General features: G+C 41.2%; 1 protein-coding gene across 3 annotated transcripts in view; it reads right to left on the bottom strand.

The window, feature by feature from the left end:
- TMEM260 (transmembrane protein 260) overlaps nt 1–25,225 on the bottom strand; it is a 413,639-nt gene that overhangs the window by 254,449 nt on the left and 133,965 nt on the right. For all 3 annotated transcript variants that reach the window (XM_069207434.1, XM_069207432.1, XM_069207433.1), the window contains 2 exons: nt 7,936–8,113; nt 2,092–2,205 (listed from right to left, as the gene is read on the bottom strand). In XM_069207434.1, coding sequence (XP_069063535.1) covers nt 2,092–2,205; nt 7,936–8,113 — 292 coding nt within the window. The remainder of the gene's footprint in view (nt 1–2,091; nt 2,206–7,935; nt 8,114–25,225) is intronic.

Genomic DNA, 25,225 nt, shown 5'->3' with positions numbered 1-25,225 from the left:
TGATGGCTGTGGTGTTTTGTGTGGTGAGATGGTCCCAGGTGACGAGCAGGTGGTCGAATATCACATCGGGGTTAGCATGTGTAGGAGAGTGTCGATGGCGGTGGGTTAGGGTTTGAAGTTGTTGTGGACGGTGGAGATCTTGCCGTGGAAGAAGTCCACCAGGGAGTTGCAGAGTTCCTAAGAAGGGGTGATGATGTTTTCAGTGGCTGAGGGGGTGGCAAACTCTCCAACAATGTTGAAGAGTTCTTCGCTTTAGTTAGAGCTGATTTTGATTTGTTCGGCTTGGGCGTCCCTTATCTCTTTCAGTAGCTGGAGGCATTGGTTGAAGGACGCCTTGAAGGAGGCATCCTATGGCTTTTTGCTGGTGCACCAGATCCTTTCTAGCTGCTTTCAGTTGCGATTCGCAGTTCTTAGTTCTGTGGCATACCAACTGGCTTCTTTGAAGGGTCTCTTGAGATTGGTGGACACAAGGGGGGCGACTGTCGGAGCAATCGGTGATCAGGCAAATATGTTCTTGGCAGCTTGTTCTAGGTTGGTTGCGTTGTCGGGTGGGGAGGTGTTGAAGGCATTTGTCCACTGGCTCTGATACTTTGTTCTAGCTGCGGAGTCACGTGCTGGGCAGCTTAGAGGCGGTACCAGGGGATACTGCGATGCTGAAGTGGACAATGATGTGGTCGGTCCAGATGAGCTTGGTGACATGGCTGTACTTGACTCTGTCACTGGCAGTAAAAATTGAGTCGGTGTGTGACCTGTGTGGTGTAAGGGGTCGGTGACTAGTTGGGTGAGGCTGATGTTGTTCATGCCTTTGAGGAGGTTGGCGGTGTTGGTGTCGTAAATATCCAGACAAATTAGGCCCAAAGATATGGGTCACTCCTCTTACTAGCATGAAATTTGTTGATTTAATTTCCTTCAAGAAGAATTTGACAGTTCAGCTGCACCAACTTAATCTCTTTATTTACTCTGCCACTCCTACATACTAACATAGCTCCTCCATCCTAGTTTTAGTAACAGTATGACAACGAATACGGCTATATGGACTGTGCCTGAAATAAATCCTCAATCTGAGACTTAGAAAAAAGCTCTTTATGCACCACTAATCCACGATATATGATTGATTGGATTTCATCAATTTCTAAAGCATATTAAGCTCCAAATTCTAAACACAACATGTTTCTGTGGACGTATTGCATTATATGGAAGACATGGTGTAACTATAAACTCAGTGTGCAACGAAGCAGGTACAGTTTCAGACTCCAGTGCAAATAACCTTGTGGCAGGTATGCTGTGCAAAGCCCGAAGAGTACTCTTAGACTCTGGGGTGCTGCTGGAAAACTATTAGTAGGTGGTAAGAAAGGAAGGGCACATTGGTTAGTGACAGAGGATGTGAGTAGGCTGAGAAACAGAAATGTTTGTGGGAAGGAAGAATGAGAACACATACAACATAAATCTCCTTTACTGGAGTTTAATGTTGAGCTTCTGCTTCATACAACATAAAACCCTACATTCTATTTCGAGAGTGCCCACAAATGCTTTTTATAAACTTTTTATATGTCTATTAGTTCACACAATACTAGACACAAATATAGGTACAGATCAAGGTAATACCCGGATTCCATAAAATCCCTTCTACCAGTTAAATTTAAATTGGTGAAAATTGCAGATTAAATACTCGACAGGAGGCTTTTGGTGCAGTAAGAACCAAAATCCACATTTTAGGTCATATTTATGTTAGTTAAACTCTGAATATCCAACAATTATAGCACAGGTACATTCACAGCGTTTGATTTCATTAGGTGTTATAATTATGAATTTAACACCAGGACACTTGTAGTCAGACCCTTAGTGGGGTTGTCTGCACCAAGACAACAACGGCACCAACCCAGTCAGCAGAAAGCTTCCAAACATGAGATTACTGGAAAAATAATGGTGAGTTGCAGTGAAGCTGTAGCCATGCCAGCAAAAATGGTGCGAGTAACCAACATCAAATTGACTACTGATATATAACAAATTAAACTTTTACGGTTGCAATTATAGCACCATCTTTCGGAAACAGAACACAAATGTTTAAGTTGTCAATATTGCAAAAATTACCTTCTGTTGAAACAGTCGAAGCACCACCCATAATCCAATGCACAGAACATACAGTACAATGGTATGCTGATTGCATAAACTGAGGCCACAGAAAAATGCACCGACTTTAGATATCTGAAATAACAAAATGAAAAAAAAAAAAAAGAAATGTTAAGGTTACTTTGAAAAACACTAGAAGGTATATGGTTACAAATGTACTATTGTATAATCAATGCTCCAGCAATATTGTCATAAAATCAATGTTACCCAGTTTAATGTTTTACTTCTCCATAAGTTAAAAATCATTGGTGCAACTTCTCAAGTCACATTGTTCAATTACAATCATTATCCAAACATTTTCACGACTGATAGGTACTGATGAGGTATTGTCCTATTACAAATAACAATGCACAGTAATAGCCATAATAACCTATAGGGAACAAAATGAAAAATGACGATCAACAAACAGAAAATAAATAGGATGTGCATGGAAGAAGCAGCATTTCCCAACCATTGGATCACAAGTGTCTTTCGACTCATTTTCAGTTTTACTTGTAGTGAGGATATAATTCAGCCCATGTTAGACTTGACCGCCTTAGGGTGGTTTTCCCCGTAACTTTTTGCCTGGCTCCCTCCATTTGCTGACCTCGTTTTTGCTGACTTTAGGACTCTGTGCACTTTTCCACTGCTAACCAGTGCTAAAGTGCTTGTGCTCTCTCCCCTATAACATGGTGAAATTGAGTCATACCCAATTGGCATATTTAATGTACTTATAAGTCCCTAGTGAAGTGCATTGCATGTGCCAATGGCTTGTAAATTAAATGCTGGAGCACTGACATCCCAGAACCAAAGTGACACCAAGGGCCTGCTGGCTTTCCTACTGGTCTTATGAAGTACCAAGGACACAAAAGACTTCCAACACACCTGCTACAGCTTTTGGACCTGTCTTCAACCACCTCCTGACCCCCAAGATGCACCTCTCCCGTTGTGGGCAGTTGGAAATGGTTTTTGGCCTCTGAATTCCAGATTTTGGACTCTTCGTGACCACAAACGGGCCCAATTGCCCCAGAAACATGCCTCTTACACAAAGAATCAGCGTGAGCCGCCACAAGTTTGTCTCTTAGCACAGCAAGAATCGCCACTCGTGACTGTAAGGCTCCAGGCCTCCCAGCTGACTCTACATGCCCATGGACCACAGCCAGTGCGCTCTCCCTGCACCTGACAAACTTTTTCCCTGCAGACAGGACTCTTGTCTCAACTTTTGAGAAGATAAAACGTCAGCAGGCTTACTTGGGACTGTAGCCAACCCGCACTCCACCACAGTCAGCCTGAACTTTTGGATTTACCCAAGTCTAGTGCGACCAGATATCCCCGGATGGCGCTTTATGCTTCTAAGCGCTATACTGCATTTTGATCTTTAAAGTTCATATCACAACTTCTACTTAAGCTCTATTATTCTAACCGACTGTAGTGACTTTTTGTGTGGTATTATCAATGTATAACTGTTCGAAGTGTTGCCAAACACTTTACACATTGCCTCTAAAGTTAAGCCTGACTGCTCTGTGCCATGGCCATGGTACCAGAGGGTGAGCACAGACTAACCTAAGGTGTGTTTGTTATTTAGGATGGGGACATCTTGAAAAGGAAGCAAAATTAGTTGTGGGAGAGGTACTTGCTGATAATATTTTTATTTTCTTGGGCAGCTGCTAAAAACTACAACAATAATTGATCATATAAGGCAGCAAAGGACATAACTGGCAGTAATAACCCAAGTAGCATTCCAGTATTTTGTTCTTTCATTCCATAATCAAAAGAAGGAGAATATCTTTCAATTTCCTGTGATACAAATATGACCAATCAACATCGACAAAAGCCAATTCAGTGCTACTTTTTTTTGTAAACTCAGAAAATCATACCTAAATATCCTAGTTGCAAGAACTCATAAAATACAGTTGATATTGGAGAGAACTTCTGTCTACAATGTATGCACTGGAAACCAAGAGAAGAACGTGCATCTTATCCACATCTGGCACACCTCACTGGAGATGGCTCACCTCTTCCCGTTTAAGCTATTTGTGTATTTTCTCTGTGATACGGTCCAAATTGTAAAGGGTGCAGTCCTGCTCTGTGATACAGTTGCTATGGAGCCCGGGAACTTCAAGTTGGCCACAACGGTGTGTCCTGTAGCAACTTGTTTACTCGCACCCGATGCTCAGCACTGGAAGCGGATGTTGCCAGTCAGCGTGACGCATGAAAATTATGCTTTGAGTGCTGGGCGGGGGCCGAGCGGAGTCAGACAAGAAGGAGATTCCCCAAGCGTGGAGACGGGAAGGAGAGCGGAGCAGAGATGACCAGGACGGAGGACCCAAAGGAGCGGAGACCATGAATTCAGAGGCAGGAGTGCCAGGAAGGAAGGCCGCTTTACAGATGCCTACCCCACCGGTCCCCTGCAAAGGAGGAGTCTGGAGGCCCTGACACCAGGATCCAGGAGGGTCATGGCCCTACGCAAGTACCGTGGAGAGAAAAGGGCATGAGGACGTGGTGGGCGGTGTTCTAGGTAATGAACGAAAGCACATAACATGCCTCTGAAAGGGTTAAGTTTCACTCTTGTTCATGCACTTCAGAGTTTATCACACCAAAACACAGTGCACTCTGGTGATTGTAAATGAGAGGAATAGATTTGTTTTTTTGTTTTTTATCTCTGTACTTTGAGCTGATTACAGTATTGTTATTTTACCGAGGGTCACAATGTTCCTGTGATGGGAGTGTTTAAAGGAGGAACTTACGTTCTCTCGAGCCACGACCAGAAAAAGGGAGGATATCGGCCGGGACTTAAAGGAAGCAGAAAAGGGAGACACGGCCTCACTATTATTTTCTGCATTATACAAGAAACCACTTTATCCTTATCTATCAGGACTGCATTTCTCTACAGACTGGGAAAACGGGGTGCGGGGTGTAACCCATATAACGAGTGGCAAGCTTCAATACAATATGCTCCATAGTATGTTTGGCCACCATGGGGATACTAAGTGGTTTAATAAAGGAGACCATCAGCTTTATCCCAATACTAGTTGTCCTCAGCCAATCGGACAACCTTGCTTGCTGATTTGAGCAGGCCGTCCTGGCAATGTATGGAAAACATTGGATATGTGAAAAATATTTGCAGGACCTCTAGTTGGGATAGCTGTAAAACGGTAAAATGAACAGATATGCCTCTGGAGACAGGCCCTAAAAATGTGCCTTCCAAAAGTTGCACATTTGAAGAGATTTGAAAAATCCTGACTTGTAGGCATAACAAAGTGATCCAAGTGAAAGATTCCCACACCCATGGAAAGCTGAATACTTCCAACCTCTATGTCCTCCATCAGAAAAAAAAACCTTGGTACAAGTGACTTGTTCTAAAATGGTAGAGTATCATGAATGGACTAGATGCCAGGGAATGTTTTCACATTACACGAAATTCTTAAACATGTCAAAGCAAATATTCACCTGTTTAAAGAACCACAGATTTACACATTCTGCACCAAAGCTATTTTAGAGGTTCCAGGAAGATATCAAAGAGGGGTTTAATACCCTGATCACCCACTAAGAACTTCAACTTAGCTAACCCTCGATAACACATAAAGGAAGTTAGGAAGCACCTTGTATATCAATGGTCATTTTAAAACGCAGAGTACTCTTCAAAGGTATGTATATCCCTTCTGACTGTTCCACTCTCTTGTGAAGGTTATAGGCTTTTTTTGATGGTTGAGAATTTTTCTTGAGGCACGGTAGTCAAGACCTCACTGTTTATTTTGTTTTTATTTGGCAAAAAAATAATGTAACCAAGTTTAAAATAAAACTAGTAGTAGTCTCCTGATGCAGGTGCTGAATGAAGTAATCTAACCCTGACGGGAATCATTCCAAAAAAACTGCTCTTGCATAGTCCGTGACAAGTACTGCCATTTTACTGGTACGCCAATTGGCTGCACCTTTCCTCCCTCTGCTAACCCTGGAATAAGCAATCATGCAGCCTTGTATGAAAGCTTTGCTATCATCACACACCACGAGGTTGTGCAGTCCATGTGTCAATTTGAAAAAAAGTATAGTATTTTTTCCATAATTGGTACATAACATAGTCCTGGAAGGATATTGCATGGCCAGTTGACAAGCTGCATAACTTAGTGTGAAGTAGCAAGAGTATTCTTGGCGAGCTACTTTTTAAGAAATTTCTATGAGCAGTCCTGTAATAGTCTGTGAAACCCTGAAGTGTCTGCAATCTACTCAAAATGCAATATAAGGGAAACATATAATATTTTTGGATTTGTGAATCAGTCTTACTAAATTGAAACTCACTAACCTGAAGTCTGCTGAACACTGAGAACCTTATTGATTAAATTCCGTTAGCACTGTGGAGAGAACCATCAGATTTGGGTGCAAAAAAACTAACAAGCACCTTTCGCGTACGATACTACTGACGCACGTTATAAAATGTTTACTTCTCCAACCAATTTGGAATCAAAGTTCGAAGACAGTTGGCTCTCCTGGTACCTGGTTTTCTCTGGATGTAGGCTTTGCTAAGCAATTCAGAAATGCAGACAAGGTTTCAGGTTCCAAGGAGAATGCGTTAGACAGACCTTCGCTCCTAACTAGCACAGCATAGCTCCAAAAGCATACATGTGGAAACACAATGCTTGTTAAGGATAGCTTCTACAGCTTTGAAACAACCATCATTCCAAGACACACAACACAACAGAATAGGTTAGAACAGTGGTTCCAAACCTTTTGACGTCTGTGGACCCCCAATTTATCATTACTGGAACCCGGGGACCCCCACTGAATCATTATTAGAATCCAGGAACCCCCCCCCTTGAGTCATTACTGAAAGTTGGAGACATAATATGCTAATATTATCAAATTTACGAAGCAGTCGCAGACCCCCTGAGCAGGCTTTGCGGACCCCTAGGGGTCCCCGGACCACAGGTTGGGAAGCACTGGGTTAGAAAGTGCTTTCCATAGCTTTATGCACACATCAAAGCACTGCAGCCACACAACTAGCAATGCAGCTCTCTCCAACAGTACCATGCACAGAAACAAACACCGACACTCGGAGATGCCGTACATGTGAGGTACAGCCTGTCATCCATTCGATGGACTTCGAAATGGATCTGACCAAATCACACCTAACAAAATGTAATGCTCCCAATTCACTCAATTACACACCACAGCAACAAACCTGCATGGTTTGTCTACCAAACAACAAAGCCGAACACAACCCTTTGGACAACGAATAACCACTTTCCCTTGGTAACTAATTTAAGCAGAAATGTCCTGCAGCTTAGTCACGCCATCCCAAATAAAAGGATTACGTGCGAAACCAAAAGCAACCACAACCAAGCACTACATAGAACATACAGAGACCAGGCACAAAGACCAGACTAACTTGAAGCTTATCTCAAAACAATGTGAAAGTCCTAACAGGCACCCTATAGACTGTTGACTGTTGGCTACAATAGTGACAGTTACACAAATGATGATAACATAACCAACATGTTTTAGGTGTGCGCGTTCAGTTAGTGGAGGTAAAATTACAATTATTGTTATAAATGAAATTAAAAATACTTCGCTATGATCTAAATCTTGCTACGGCATCAAACTATATATTTGACAGAACTCAAAGGAAATGTCATAGGTCGTGTTTAAGCATAGGGCGTGGCTTGTATTTTTGTTATGCCGGTCTTTAAAATCTGTTACAATTTTTGAAATATAAAAAACAAGCCCCCAGATTTATTTCAGGTTTCTTTATTTTATTTTACAAATCGAGGAAGGTAAAATGAGAACAGTTCAAGAAAACACATTTACGGTGGTTCCACTGAAGCCAATTACCTTTGATCTCTCTTGTGCACTACTTGCTTCATCGAACTGTACAGCAAGTGCCATCAGCAGCCCAACAAACAGATTGTTTAGGCTGAAAACCTCCGCTGCAATGGACCACTGCCATGTGAGACGAGAAAACGAAAACATCCCCGCAGCAAGGATTCCTGCAGCACATGAGCCAGAGAGCCTGCGAAGACAGATAACATAAAATCTTATTTTCAGCCAAAAATGGCCTACTTTACGGTTTCTCTTTTGCATAGCAGCAGAAATCATTTATAATTGCCTCCAAGTACACATATCAGATCATCGTATGAGTTGCACACGATTTACCACTTACCACAGAAACATTGGGACTCGGTCTAGTAACCACTGGTGCAGCAGCATACTACAGAGCACACCAATGAACAAACATCGATAGTCTCATGCATAGTGGGTGCTAGAAAGCCAACAGCCGTTACTGAAATGGGCACAAGAATAATGTAGATTTCCTGGTAAACAGTCTAAACAAGTACTGTGCTCCATGTGTTTAAGCAGCAGTTTCTCATTCTTTGGTGAGGTGGTAAGCTCAACGCGGTCTCCTCGATGGGCCCCCCCCCCCCAAGAAAATATTTTCACCGTTATGTCCAGCGATGCGCTTGGACTCTTATCTCAGCACGATCGAAATAACATGGACCACAGACGTCGGAGCGTTGTGGGGGAAACGGGTTTATGCCCAAAGGTTTTACACACTGGACAGTATCAGTGTTATTAACACATTAAATTAACATATTAAATCATGAAATATTATAGGAAGTCATAACTGAGAGTGAGAAACAGAACCCAGACTGTTCCACAGCAGAAACTAGGAAAAACTAGCAAAAACTGTACCCTGTGTAATAACTTGCAGCTCAAATTATATACGCCAAATTATCATGTTGGATTGGATTAATTTTAGATTAGACTTCCTTTGTTAACATACAACATGAAAAAATGTTATACTTGAAATGAGAAATCTGAGCCATAGGACCACCAAAATTTCTGTTATATAATTATCAAATGTGTGCCTATCATTAGTGTCTTTCCTCATCTGTAGTGTTGTGAGACTGTGCACTAGGACCCTTGTGCTTCTTGGCAGACTCAATAGAGGAATTACATAACTTGCCAAGAGGAGTTAGGGTGTAGTTATTAACGGTTATGACGTGGTCCGAGTGCAGTGTGTGAGTGTATGTTGAGGAATAAAGATGTCCGATACAGGGCTCCGAGTGTGGTGTGGTTGTGATTTACATGCTCCCTGGCTGAGGAACATGCTACACTATCCTCCCCAACATACCTGTGAGTCTATCACCCATCCCCCAGATTGAATGTTCATAACTGGTCCTGGTGTGGATCGCTGCATAGTTTTAAAAACATGGACTCCCTCTGCACAGCTTTAAGCTGATGCTTTAATAGTCAGTGTTAGGTGTGAACGCCACCAGAAACTTCTATTTCCAGCCTTAGATAGACTTACTTTTTAATGGGATGAGCACCTTTCACAGGACAAGTCGCATGGCCGTATGAACGATGTGTCACCTATCAACTGATGTATCATTTATGACCTATTACCTATATAACCCAAAGCCTGTGCCAGGTTAGGTTCATATCTTAAGACCAGCAACAAACTTTAATCATTGCCTTTATGTGTACATTTATTATGTTAGCAATGTGTATGTATGATGTTTCCATAAGTTTACAAATGCACATACTGGCTTTACATACATAATGTATTGGAAGCATTGCTCTCATTCTGACTACATTTTCCAGGTCCCAATTGTTCTCCTGAAAGACCGAGAGGAACATCTTTAGGTAGGGAACTGATCAGAAGGACATTTACACTGTATCAGTGGAAGCTCAGGACACCCATGGGATGTTTTATCTAGGTTAAGCCTATCACAGGTAAGCAGAACTGATATTACAATTCACATGGGGTCCAAAGTAATGCAGATGCAGGGAGGGCCTATCTGAAGTTAAATCGCGGACATTCCATGGTCGATGCTCACATTCACCAGAGTCCAGGTCCAGGATTCTATGGGCTACTTAAACAGAAGAGTGGATGGGTGGAGGGCCAGTTCAATCTAGGCATTCCTTAGGTGGTAGAAGTGCTTTGGGTCTGTGTGTAAGAATACGCCAAAGTACAAACTTTAAAATGGAGGGATAACTATGGGTTTGGGGACAAAACATGATATGTGCATGGGGATCCACTAGTCTCTGAACAATTGAAAAAGAAAAAGGCTTCCCCACCGATGGGTCGCAAGCCGATTTTTGGAGTGTAGGCAAAGTACGACCAATAAATAAAGATGCCTTTAAATTCAGTGTTTGTCTTGTCATATTTGGTGGTGCTTCGAAGAAAGATGTCACATGTCAGGCTAGGTCTTCTGACAAATTGCTGCTTATTCTTTTAACACAGGATTGGAGTTTACTTTTCTTTCTCTAAATGCAAAGTGAGAGCAGCTTTAAAGTGAAGTGTGTGACAAACGTGCTGGAGTACAGGGAGTATGGAATGAAAAGGCTGTACGGTGTAGTTTTTTTGCAGCACACAACTGTGTAAATGAACTTATTGTATTTAGCAGTTATGAAAGCAATGAAGCACATTTTTTGTAATTCTGATGTGTGCTTGAAACAGATTTTAAAAGGATCAGAACAAATCAAGGCACTTTTCTTGGGGATTCACAAATGGCAATGTATTTACAGAAACCCAATCGCCACACATAATTTCTGTTTTATATAGTTTCATCAGTAAAACAGTATGTCCGTGCAAAATTGGTGGCCATTTCAATAGAAACTGTGCTCTCTGTAATTGACAATGCGCTACCAAACGATGCTTTAGTTACATAAAAAAAAAAAATCACCTCTCCTGTCCCTTAAAAGTAAAGGAGTTGTGAAAGTTTGTTGTTCTAAAAACGTGGGTCGCATTTCTAAACAGTTTGGAACCAGTGATCTAGTAACATGACTTCAAGGAAGATCCCCTACAGCTGGAACTGCAGATATCAAAGTTGCATTTATCGGGCTTCCCCCAGGTTGATTTATTTGAGTGAGAAGTGTAGACTAATAAGAGTAAATTAGAATTTACTGATCACCCAGAGCAGATATGCGACACTAAATTCCGTAAGTATGCTGGAGGGCACAGTAATTTAAATTTAGCTGCTAGTTCGATAGAGCACTTCAATACCTGATACAGCAATACATATATTTGATTAACTGCTGCTAACCCAACAAACAGCCTGCCCCATAAAGGTATCTTAAAGGACATAAATTAAATAGCCAGATAAACTAGCTAATTCAACTGCAATATTAACACTTATCCACTCCACACCAAGAAGATGTGATAGTACAGGGTATCAAAGGGAAACAAACATTGGCAAAGACTATGTAAGAGCAATTGGCTTCGCCAATGAGTTTTAGCCATGTTGTGCACACCAGTGTGGCTGCTGCTCAGCATGGCTAAAAGTTAGTGGCTTAGAGGAGAATGGCTTGGAGTGGCGTAGAGTGGAATGGCGAAGAATGGAGTAGAGGGTTGTAGAGTGGAGTGGCAGAGAGTGTTGTGCACTGGAGTAGCATAGTGTGGAGTTTTGTTGAGGTATACACTGGAGTGGCGTAGAGTGGACGGGTGTAGTGTGCATTGGCATAGAGTGTTGCAGAGGATAGTGGCGTAGAGGCATTTAATTCAGCAGCATATAATCTAGTGTCATAGAATGCAGAGGTGTAGATTAGGGTGGTGCAGAGTAGAGTGGCGCAGAGGTGCAGGGTAGAGTTAAGTGACAAAGTGCAGCGGTGTAGAGTGCAGAGTAGAGTTCAGTGGCATACAGTGGGGCAGAGCATAGTAGCAGAGTGCTGCAGAGCAGACTATAGTACGGTAGAGTGCAGTGGCATGGAGCAGAGTGGAGTAGTGCAGAGAAGAGTGGCAGAGTTTAGTGGCAGAGTGCATTGTTGCAGAGTAGTGGCAGAATGCAGTGGTGTAGTGTCATAAAGAGCAGTGGGTTAGAGTACAGTGATGTAGAGTGCAGTGGTGGCAGAGTGCAGTAGTGTAGAGTGCGTTGCTGTAGTGTGCAGTGGTTAAGAGTAGAGTGGTGTAGAGTGCAGTGGCATACAGTGAAGTGGTGCAGAACAGAGGAGAGTGTGTACAGCAGACTGGCATAGAGTGTAGGAGCACAGAGTTGAGTGTTACAGAGTAAAATACATTGGCGTAGAGTGTATTGACAGAGTGGAGTGCCCTAGAGTTCAGGGTTTCAGAGGTGTGTAGAGTACAGTGGCATAGAGAGGAGTTGTACAGATTAGAGTAGTGTGGCTTAGAGTGCAGTGGTGAAGAGTGCAGTGGTGTAGAGCAGGATGACGAAGAGTGTTTTGACATAAAGTAGAGTGGTACAGGGTAGAGTAGACAGGTGTAGCGTGAAGTGGCTTAGTGTGCAGTGACAGAGCAGAGTGGTGCAGAGTGCAGTGGCTTGAAGTGGTGTAAAGTGGAGTTGTGCACAGTAGAGTGAGGCGGTGTGGAGTCATGTAGAGTGGAGTGACACAGAGTGGACTATTCATGGTGTGGTAGCACACTGACATTACAGACAACACATTTCCAATTGAAATGACTTATATTTGCACAGACAAAACAGTTTTACTAAGAAAACTATACAGTGCAGTGTCGAAAATGTGTGAAAATTGCATCACCTAGTGAAATGATTTGTTTTGATCATATTAAAGTATCTGTTTCCAACCTACTTGAGAAATAGCAAATTTGCCTCATTTGTGTTCTCAATTCAGTTATATTCTGAAATACACATTGATTTAAATGTTATTGTGTGCTAAAACAAAACAACTGTTTCTTACCCATAGTATCCAGCATAATTGTCACATAAATCCTCACACTTTGAAGCCAGAGAAAGACAAGTAAACAAGTGCTCTTGGAAGACAGCGCCTGACATTTGAAGGCACAGCAAATGTGACAAGACAGGAACAAGATTTACAGGCCTGTTTACAGAAAGGCAGCACTTGGAAGCATAATGTATAAGCTTTGGGCAAAGGAAGGTACAAACTCAAGATGGACAGCTTAAAACACATAAAGCCAGCAAATGGAAAGCAAGAACATGCGAGTTGCAAACTACAAAGCCAATGGTAAGCAGCGGGTGGAATGCATTTCTAGGTCAGCTTTCTTAATGCCCCCAAGATGTCTTCAGCAAACCAGACAACTGTGTTGTCTGGTAGATTGCAACCTAAAAACAACCAAATCTGGAGTTCCTTGCTAAACAATTCAAAGGAGAGTTGGGTCTAGAACCATTTGGCACATAAAATAAAGTTCAACAACTCGATATTTGTGAGGACATCCACATTTATTATTGAATTGGTAAGGGAAATTGTGTCATGCATCCTTATGCTGTAAATATTAGCAATGCTCCATTTATTATCTTATATCCTAATTATTATTCAACTCGATATAACTTTCAGGCCCCATCTGCTGACTAAAATAAAGATGGCCAGAAAACGTTCAAAAGAGCCCAGTGTACTGCTAACTTTGGCTGTAACAAGCAGCACATTAAGTGGAATTATTAGCCCCATGCTTTATAGAATATCCTGCTTCTGGAAATATTCCAAATTTTTGGAGGAGATGTAATACAATTTTCAAAAATGGTCAAATAAATGACCCCAGAAACAATGACTGAGTTTTCCTATCTAGTCTTTGGAAACATGATTCTTTAAGTGTCTAGGCATCTTTTTCAGCAGTGGGTGACTGAGCAGACACTCTTGCACGGAAATTCAGAGAAAATTAATCAGTTTAGTTAACATCATGGCATTTCAGAGTATACACGATAAATAAGTTGGTCCTAAGGGACAGACATTTTATGCTGCTTTTATAGATTGCATATTTGCTTCTAAAAAAAGATGATCCATCAAATCTGCTGCATGAAAAGGCTGACATGGGATCCCCTCAGGGTTGTTAAAGTTTTAGATATCTTCATACACCAACACCTGGTGCTATGTCATGGGAGAGATAATCATCTCGCCAGACAAATTGCAAGGATTAATTACCTCAAATATGGCTGTGTTTGATACCCCTAGTTATTTTCAATTCATTTTATGACTTTCAGTAATGTATAAATGTTTCCTCCTAAATAAGTATTTCCCAGGATACGTGGACACCTCAGGGCCCGTTCACAAACCATATTATTGTGCTACTACTAAATATACTCCAAAGTACAAATAATGTACTACAAAATTATAGTATTATAGTGATATACCTAAACGTTGAGCTCTCTACCTCCCACTCTCCTATCTTTTCTGTGCATAGATCTCCACCCCGACTGCAGAGATCTCTGCACGCATACACCTATATTTTAATTGTAAATGGGGAAGGGGCTGGGAGAGTGGCTGAATAATAGACAATATTTACTACTAAATGAGAGAGATTCATTGTAGAATAAGGAGGGGTTAAACTTGGGCTAGGTTGGGGTATAGGGAGGGACATGCACCAATCCACAAAAGAGTAAGCCCATTGCTATTCACAAAGTGCACCTCTAATCTTACAACAGCCTAAAGGGACCCAAAAAAGTAGTAAATAAACTACACCTCAGACCTGAAGTAATTCCAGCACTACACATAGCCAACCACTAGGTCTACAACATCCTCCCATAGAAAATTATCAGGCAGTGATGCAAAACACAATCCCATATAAACAAATGCTAGAATGAATTTTTGTTTGTTTAAACTTCTTCAATAAATATATCAACTGAATACATTTAAATTACAGATACATATAAATTAAAAATGAGAATCAGCTTATTTTACATTATTTAATTACCTTTTTATATAAAAAGTACATGTAATACATTTTGTAAAAAAATGATTAAATTCATCCAAACTAATTTTATACGTCACTTAAGAATGTCCCATATATAATAAATAAATGTAAACATTTTACTTTATAGGTTTTTTAAAAATAAATCTTGAAAAAAATATATATTTTCTACGTAGAAATTAAATATTAAAAAATATTGTACATTAATATTCAGCTTAAACGACTGTTGCACTTTAATAAAATGTTTAACTTTATCCTTTACCATGGAGAGATCGCCACCCCGGTGGCAGAGATCGTTGCCTAATTTCAGTGGGTAGAGTGCAGTAAATTTACACTTGTAAATGGTGACTAGCCAAAAGTAGAACATTTACTACAAAGTGTAGGGGTAAACGTAGTCTTGTAGATTTACTCATCTGCATATTTACTTTTGAGAATGTAGCCCTCTCAGTGATCAGCGAGTGCAGAGATCATGAAGAATAGGATCTTTTCTTACTGGCCCAAGAAGCATATGTGTTGGTTTCCAGACAGAAAGCCATATTTAACAGAATGTAGATGAAGTATGAAACACTTTTCCAGTAGCAACTTCATTGAGAAAACCGTGATCGACCCACCAAGGGAATAATGTACTACTGTACAAGTGAAGGAGGGAAATGGATGTAAAAGAAAGCTTGCCAGGTCACCAGAAACCATGGCAGCCGTCCACAATGCTCCCCCCATTTTAAGTTGCTGCACAGCCACAATGAATCCTACCATGCACTCGAGGACACATGCATACAGGTATCACACTTATTCACTACTAATGCAGAAGAATACATGGATCTTCCACATTTAAAGAGGAAAACTAGTTAAGGGACACTGGCAAGAGAGCACTGTAAACACTCGTTCTGAAGGAGATTTCCACTTTGTGAGCCCCATCAACCTCTAATCACAGCTCTAGGGTCTTAATCCATCAAACAGAGAGAACTCTCTGTAGGCTTGCATGATTATCAGGCTTACTGAGGGAAAGATGGCAAAACCTTCAGCAAAGGGACACAAGGTAGCACGGCTCTCCACAGCCATGCAGGGACCTTTCTTAACACTAAACATTCAGAGTCTAATCTCCCCACCAACAATATCAAGTACACAACACCTCGAATGATGGTGCAGGCAGCATCGGATGCTCATAGGAAACCCATTTTCAGGAAGGGGACCAATTTCAGGGTAGACATACTGGAGTTCCTGCACCAATTCTTGGCAATAAACACCAAACATACAAGTAGGTATTTAACTGTAAGTTGTACTAGATTTCATATTCAAGAGAACAAAATTAGGGCAGGTAGGTTTATGTTAGTTAATTTAACACCTAAGCAGTCGATAATCTTTTTGCACCAAACACCAATCAAGAACCATTTATAAAGTCCTTTCTACAGGTCAAACATGAGTTCTCTAACCACCCACAAAATGAAGGTGAAACATTAACATTGTGATAAAAGCGAAAAAGGACAGACTAAAGGGTGGAAATAGAGGTGCAGGTACTACCTCCCAAAACAGTCAAAGATCTGCTAGCCTCCATTTACTTGCTGAGCAAATGACTGACTATTCCTGCCACTTGGCACCATATAAAAATGTATGCCTACATAGACTAAAGATTACTAAACCATACAATGCGTGAGAACAAAAATGCACACATATTGGACCACCTTCTTAAAGGGACTGGCCTAGTATATGAATTGATCACTATTTTTATATCTTTCCCTGATAGAGATGCCTCCCCAGCACTAATCAGTAGTTTGTAATTGGTTCTGAATATGTCATCAAATCATTTGAAACTGCCATAACATCACAACTCAATCTTCACAGAAAAAAACATGTATTAATTCTTACAAAGTTATATCATTCTAGGTCAATTAAACCATTAGATGCTGGCTGGTTTCACTTTACTGGGTGCTCATGGGGCAGAAATCTGTCCCCGTGCACCAATCAACGTGGAGAGGGAGCTCTGGAAAGGTGGCAATGTTCCTTTTCTAGCGGGGGCATTTGGACAGATCCCTTTGGCATGGATCGGAGCTCCCCTCCAGGTAGAACAGTTTTTCTGCCCAAGTGGGGCAGATGGGGGTGTTTTCACCAATATGCTTCCTGGCAGGAAGGCGTTTACGGGGTGTCAGAGAGGCCACTAGATATCAGAGAAAACTAGACAGAGAAAAAAAAAAAAAAAAAAAGAAGGTGATGTGATAGCCTGTCCAGGCTTCGGCAATGCCCACACCCCAACTGTCTTTCTGCCTCAACCATGGTGCAGATTAGAGTGTTTACTCTCATTCTACCTCCAACGGGTAGTGGCAGAAAGCCTACTAGATACCAGGAAAAAATATTATTAAACAAATAAAAATGGTGTGTTGCCCACCAATGATTTAGGCTATGCCCCCACCTCAGAACGGGCCCTTCAGTCATTCTGCCACCTCAGATGGCATACTGGAGATGTTTACCTCTAATCTGCAGCCCCAAATGGGGTGGGGCAGCCCAACTGCAAATTTGGCCTGACTCCCATTCCTAACTGGTCCAAATTCTCTCTTCCTCCCTCCCAGGGAACAGAAGGCAGTTTACCCCAATCTTGTCTCATTGGGTGGGGGGGGGGGGCATAAAGCTAACTGGATACCAGGGGCATTTCTTTTTTTTCTAAATGGGTTGAAGTAAGTGTGCCCAGGCACTGGGTCTATCCCTTGCCGCTAAAGCCCCAACGGTCTTTGTACCTTCATGAGACCTCAAGCATCCCAGTCCCCATGGCAGTGAATGGAGATGTGGATTCCTTTCGGTGCAATTTTGACATAAGGGCCGTAAGGGAGAGTGTAAATCTCCACATCCACTCACTAACTGTAGTGAGTGGTGGCAGTGTTGGGAATCTGCATAAGCCGGTGATCAGTAAACCCTGCAAACCCTGATTTCTGAAACCCATGACCCCAAATTAATTCAGGGTAGTTTAACTTGCACTGATCTCACATTTTCTTACCCTGAATGCCCTGCAAATTTCAAACGTACTCTATAATTACACATTTTCCTCACTTTTCTGTGAAGGCACATTCTGGAAACTGTGAGAAGCCACACAATTTCTACAACTCATCATTCCACACTTCCCCCAATATAAACAATACCCCACTTGTGTGGAAGGGCCTATCCCCTGCGACAGGAACTGACCAAGCCAGGAACTGCAACAGATTTAAAGATTTTCACTAAGCTCTCAACAACGTGACCTGAACTACATCTAGTAACAAGAGCTCATCCACACAGATCAAACAAGGCATTTCCGACAAACTTATATCATCCACGCAATTTTGTTCTGCACCACAGGTTGCAAACCTCATTAAAGATCATGAGGAGTTACATGTAATGGCAGCTGAAGCAAAAATGTTCAAGTTATGTCAGGCACTCAAATTCATTTTTAATTTAAAATTACGGTTTGAGAACTAGTTTGTGAACTTAAAGATCAAGATATTGATAACACAACCCCCATGAAAAGTAGTTAATACCATTTTAATCTTCAAATTTCTTTAAAATGAATTCATAGATTTACACTAAATCAAAATTAAAAGATCTGTTCGGTCTTCAGGGTCAGTAATGTATTCAGTGTTTTTGCACTGGCGGGCATAAAAACGTCTTCAAGGAGTTATGCATTATTCTGGTCACCGCTCTATTAAGGATGGACCTCCATCGACCAGTCTTGAAAACCTATTAAAGTATGAACATTAGCTGAATGGACAAAACCATTTCCACCATCAGACTTTACAAAGTTTTGTCACAGAAAAACTATCAACCACAAAACTATTTTTCCTGTGCACTACATTGTTCAGATCTATAACTGGCTTTGTAATATATGCAAGTATTTTGAATTAAAATGAAACCTAAGTAAAACAGATTACAGTACACACTGGCCAATAATGGTCATTATCATTGCCTCCACCCTTATGCATGGCAATACCATGTTTGTTTTCATTGCCGATTGACTGTTGACAAGTTATGACAATAACCAATACAGGCCACTTTCAATGTTTTTTAGTTTTTATGTTTTATACTTTCAAATGTTTTTGGTTTGGTAATCATATACATTACATTTTTTAATATTTGGAACCTGGGGACCTTCAAATTTCAGACCACAAATGATTACCATTACTACAATCAGTAAGCAGAACTATGAACAAGCAAATATTTTTTCAACGAGCACAACAGATCAGTATTGTTTTGTTTCTTCATGGTCAGCAAACCTCGTTCAACAAGTTTACAGATCAATCCCCATTGCTTCAGAAATACGAATAATATCTACCCATGGGCTCTGTCTTTATCCACCTAGACTTTACTTTTCCAAAGCTTTGCCCCATATTGTGGTAGGCATTTTTTTCCACAACAAAGTTTGTGCACCAACTTAAGTTGTCATCAAACAGTGTAATTGTAGCGAATACAAACATTTCAGTAACTCCCTGGGCCAAAAAGAAACATTCAGGTTTGCAAATTAACAAAAGCGTGAGCCTTCTAGTAAATGCATCTAGATTTGTTTACCAGTTTGAAAATCTGATCCATCAAAAGATTGAAAACCAACATCATGGATTTACTTAACTACGTTAAGTACGGGTAGTTTATTTCGATAATAGGCGTGAAACTCTAAACAGATTTAGTAGTCATGTTTGTTCCATATTTATTAAAATGAATAAAATCGCAAGGAATATGTAAAATAACTATAAAACATGAGTCCTTATATTCGTATGTGCATACTTTTTAATCAGCCCCATTCAAATGAGATAATGCTTAAATATATAGATACAACTGGGGGAGAGAAGGAATTCTGGTTTCTTTGTAGTGTATGCGGTGAAAACCTCTATATTCTCGAAGCTTTCCAGTTGCAGTTTTCTACCATAAACTGAAGTGGTAAAATAGAACAATTTTTCCACAGGATAAGATGTTAGCTTCTTGGCTACATCACATACTTTAAGTAGAATCAGATTCACATACTCTTATAATATGAACTGGAAAACAAAGTGCATTTTATGTTCCTTGCCTCCCACCTCACCTATGCAGAGCTCAGATGTATCACTATACAACAGTGCATTAAAATTTCCAAGTGGCAAAGCCCACAGTCAACTCAACTTAAAAATTACAACTCAGCTAAAAGAGTACAAAGTTATAAAAGGCATAGCTTTTTTCAAATGACATTCCATGGCTGGCACAATATAACCCATCAGATGAGTTGTGCCTAAGCAAAGAACTAAATAATTTCCTATTTTGTGCAAACTCAACATTTTCCCAGCATTGGTTACAAACCAGTTTTAGGTCTGGTTTAGTTATGCGTTTACCCTCAACCGAGAAACTTTGGATACCTGATTAGCTTTTTCCAAATAATATGAGGAAGACAATCCTGGTATGTGTTAATGTTCTTGTTTGTCCATAAGCATATGGAAGATGCTATAGGTCTAACTATAGCATTATTATGTATTCATAACACTGTATTCACTTCAGATCGTGATCATTGGTGTAAAAATCAGCAAACTGCTTAACCTCCTCAAAAAACGTATTTTGGGGAACCCTTAACGTTTCAGCTCTGCAGGAAGCCCCATGTTTGGTGCCATATAGAATACTACAATTTTAGTCTAGAACATCTTCAACGGAGCTTCAAGGGGGGGGGGAACCACCACTTAACTTGATGTTCTATAATCTCACAGTATGTACAGTATATAAAGGAATTTCACAGCTGTTTTGGCTATGTGAGGACCACATGCACTTATTGATAAACACATTCACAGTTGGTCGAATCTTCTACTAGACCAAGTTTCTGTCCTAATACAGCTCACAGACTGCAAGTAATTGATGATGAGCAACTTCTGTTCTCACTACCAGGATCCCCTAATTGGCATATAATAAAGCCAAAAGTGGGATACCATCTCTACAAGGGACATCCTTAGACAAGGTTTACACCAAATCACTTCTAATGAAGATGCATGTTCATTTCAAGTTTGATGTAAAAGTGGAATGCAAATGTTCTGCATTAGGGAGCAAGACCGCGGATAAGGATTTTATATGCACACTAACTCCCAAAATATTTGACCTCTTTCAGCCATTGTATGAATTTGGCCTCACCTGTAACTAAAGAGGGTAATTCAGTCCTTTTACAGTATGAATATACATATTTCCTCCCCCTGAAACACTTTCATTAATGGATGCTATAGTTGGCCCCAAGATCAGTAACGAACCAAAACTATTTAAAAACATTCAAGTGGACAGGGGGCTTGGCTTGCTGAGGTAATAGAGGATATGTGATATTGCTGAGCTCCGCTCTCTCCCAACTGGCATCTGCCTTTATTGTCGCCTGACACCTGCCAGCAACATGTTCAGTCACAGTCAGGGTCCACTGAAGCAGTAGGGAAAACTTCAAGAAAGCCCATCTGACCCTACAGCATAGCAAAGCAAAGACTGGGCCGACATTGGTCCAGACCGGAGGAAAAGAGAGGCTACCATCTTACAGTGGACAAATTATACGGGGAGCCACTGAATAGGAGAACATAACGCCGCTGAGAGAATCAGCGAGAAGCAGTGGCTTAAGCGGGGTGGTGCTGACATTAGAAAGGCATTTTATTTATAAACCTTTTCTGTCTGCAGCTCTGAAGACAAAAGCTCTTAAAATCAAAGTCGGGGAAACACATAACAAAGGTGAAGAATGCAGAGTCAATCACAGTAAAGGAAACTGAGATGGAGAAATGAAGAGACGGAGCACCAGGAAGGGAGAGAGAAATGAAGGAAACACGAAAAGAAGGAAGAAACTTTTACCAGAAGAAAGGGCCAAAAGGATTTAAGGTTGGGCGCAAGGGTGAATGGGTTAATACATAGGAGGTTTAAAGAACATTTGCTTAGGTGTGCAAAGAAAGAATAAGCTAATTGATGAATAGTGAGATGAAAGTGTGGAAGATGGAAACCTGGAGTGAAAGGTGAAATAATGGATGGATGAAAAGTTATGGGTAGACGGGTAACAGGATGGGTGGATGGATGTAAGACTAATTATGAAAGGGTAGACAGATAGAATGGTAAGGGAAAGATGGATGAATTGTTGGAAAGATAGATTGAAGTGTGAAATGATGGATGGATGAAAGACCCAAAAGAAGGAAAGTGTGTTGGGGGGGGGGGAATATTTTAATTTTGTGACTACTCCCCTGGAGGAAGTTGTGAGAACTTACAGAGCGGATCAGCAGAAAGGGAAGTGCTCCAGCCTTTACTGAAGACTGACAGTGGTAATCATGGATGGCAACCACCATTGTGAAAATTGCAGTGAGGAGGCCCAATGAGCAAATCTGAGCAAGAAACCATAAAATAAGTGCCTACACTGGCTGCTCACTCAGCACCAACTGCAGAGAAAGATCATTGTTTGAAGGAAGTCCCCACAGTATTGGGACACTGACAATTTTAATTAGATAAACAGCCGGACTTGAAGTCACAGTGCAACTGGGAGCAATGAGCCATGAGTAAAGGTGATGGTGTCATAACTGCTTAAAGAAAACATTATTTGATGGTGAAAAAGATTAAGATGGATTGAAGGATGGCACCCTTATTGTTCTAAGAGAGGGAGGCCTCCAACCCTCAATCAGGAAGGTGGCAAAATAACAGTTGAAATGTGTTGCTAAACTAATAGCCAGGCTAGTGCTCTGATCACTGGACAGTGATCTGATCACTGGCAGTGAAGGAGAGTCAGCACAGAGGTGCGAATCAGGGGCACAGGTGCACTTAATATATGGGCTGTACCGTGGCACACACTAGGGCCTAGAAAAAGTGGACCTGTGTATTAGGGCCTAGCAGAAGCCCATCTGTGAACTGAGTTGTAGGTTAAGAGCCAATACAAGCCCAGGAGGTCCACTTTCCACACACTCCAAACAACAGTGGCCTATCAACAGGGAAGTAACCCTGCCAAATGCAGGCATAACCAGCAAACAAACTATTAAATCATAACACAAGTTTGTTGGCACTGTTGCACAGCCAACCCAGCCACACACAGTAACCACAACAGACTTGTCCAAAACCTACATTGGTGACAACAGATCAGGATGTCAAAATCTGGACCCTTCACTCCTCCCAAGGGCCGAATGCATTCCTAGTAACCTGGGCGGAGCCTCAGCCTGTATAAGGGCCGCATGCATTCAAGATAAGCCACAGAGAGACAATCATCAAAGGTAGTCTCACCCTCAAAGGACCAAGGTGACAAAGGGTAGAAAACCACAAGTTCAACCTGATCCTCACATGCAAGTCTGTCTTGCACAACCTCTCCTGGGATCATTTCACAAGAGTATCTGCAGCACTTCTTGAAAGAGAACGAGGAGGAGGCAATCTGAAATCCTTTTTATACAGGGGATACCAGCATAACGACTTGGGAAAAACAGTAGATGAGCAAGCCCTGAAGAACTGCCTCACATGGTGAATAAGACTCTGACTCTCCAAAGCAAACGCTGACCCAGGAGGATACTGAAAACAGAGATTCTGAAGTTTGCTGAGGCATGCTAAAGGCCTGAACGTTCAGGCATATATTCAAAGCATTCTACGTCACAACCGAATTTGAGCTGACAACCCACCTGTAAGCCTTGAGTGAACACTTGGAGTGACAGGCACTGGCATGTGCAGTGATGCATCTCAAGACATTCTGACAAAGATGAGTTTCGATGACAAGGAGGAGGAAATCATGGTGCTAAAACGTTCCAAAAACTTCACTACTTTTAAAAACCACACTGTGCAGCTCTAACAATCTAGCTGCATCTACATTGAAAAGCCAGCATGATTTCCGACAGAAAATAGTTAATCTCTGCAAACATGAAGTCCTGTACTAGTGGTGCAAGCACTTCTGGGTCATATTCATCTAGAATGATGAGAAACACTTTATGAAGATGCAGTAAACTGCCATCTAAATCTTGGGATCTAAGGAGAGACAAAGATCTAAGGAGAGACAAGGTTAGGTATCTGGTGATCACTCTAAGTGTGGTCCTAGATGTACTGGAGATTTGCAAGATTTTGCAATAGAAACTCATTAATTGGCAAAGAAATTGAAAGCCAAAGTCGATGCTCTGCCTGAAGTATTACAACTTAAAAGGCATCGGGAAGAAACCCATATAGCAGACCAAGCAGGAGAAAATAGAGAAGCCACAAGAACAGGATCATATGCACAACTCAATCAGTGATGATCTGCTCTGAACAAATGGGGAAGGGGAAGAAGAGGGTTGTAAGAAGAAGGGGGTTTGGCGGGAACACTCAGATACACATGTTGACCACAGATTCTCTGAGGAGATGAGCAAGACTTGGGAAAGGGAGGGGATAAGATTATTATTGGTTCAACGTTTTACTGTTTTAGTTGCTTGAGTAGTTGGGGATGTTACTGTAAGGAGAGGGGAAGAATTAAAGACTAGTTACACCAAGTAGAAAGTATTCTTTTACTTAGACAACCTGATCCTGTTAAAAGGTTGGCAGTTATCGGGCGTGGGGGGCTTCATTAAAAAAGGACTGGGATAAACTCTAGGTGGTTTTCTATACAATATTTTGATCAGGTCCTCACAAAATAGATGGTTTTGCAACACTATGTACACAAAACACTTTCAAGGTGTAGTCAAATCGATCTTGCCAGAAGAGGAGGGTAGGACCCAAGTAGGGATTCTCTCACAAGGTTCCCAAGCAATAACTGACATTCCTTTACAGCCAAAACTCAATTCAAGATGCCTTCCTGAAATATGACATTTCAGACATACTCAAGGTAGCAGAGAGGGGAATAATCATGAAGAGCAACTTGACTATTGTATTGAGTGGTATGATGGACTGTATGACAACGATACAGGAGTAGCCTCAGCACATTTCAGAGAGTGGTTGGACATAAATGATCTACTTGATATCGGGAGGATGCAGCACCCATGTGAGGTTAACTACTCATATACCTCTCATGCTCATAAAACCTAAGTGTGGTGTGCCAACTTCCTGATGGGAGTGAAATAGACACCCAAGTCACAGACACAATGATGTGTCCAAATAGCCCTCTTTACCAGTCTCCTATTACAGTTACATTTAAGACGTGAGAACAAAAATACAAGGATCAAATTGGTGACTTAATGAACTCCCTTTCCTATAAATGGCGCTTAAGTTAAAGATTAAGACATTTATTTTGAACATCAATAGCAATGCAATAACGACAACAACACTTTGGGACACAATGAAAGTAGTCCTGGCAAGGCATTTTTTACAAGGTCCATGCTGACATAGGAACTACGTTCAAAGTCAAACTGAGACACCTACACATGCTACATAAGCGGGACCTGGCACACAAGATATGGTGCAAAGTCTAGATACTACAGTCTCAAGTGCTTGTTCTAGACATAGACAAGGCTGAGTAAGCCCTTTTGAGAGTCTAGCAGAGGTTTTACTCCTCTGGCAATAAAGTTCACAAGTGATTGGCCAGTCAATGGAAAGCAAATATAGTCACTTAGAGAGAGGCAATCATACAGGATGTTACAGGGAAAAACGTTGTAGAGG

This window comes from Pleurodeles waltl, chromosome 9, assembly GCF_031143425.1.
Source record: "Pleurodeles waltl isolate 20211129_DDA chromosome 9, aPleWal1.hap1.20221129, whole genome shotgun sequence".
In the NCBI taxonomy this organism is placed as follows: domain Eukaryota; kingdom Metazoa; phylum Chordata; class Amphibia; order Caudata; family Salamandridae; genus Pleurodeles; species Pleurodeles waltl.
This window is presented reverse-complemented; position numbering and strand designations above follow the sequence as displayed.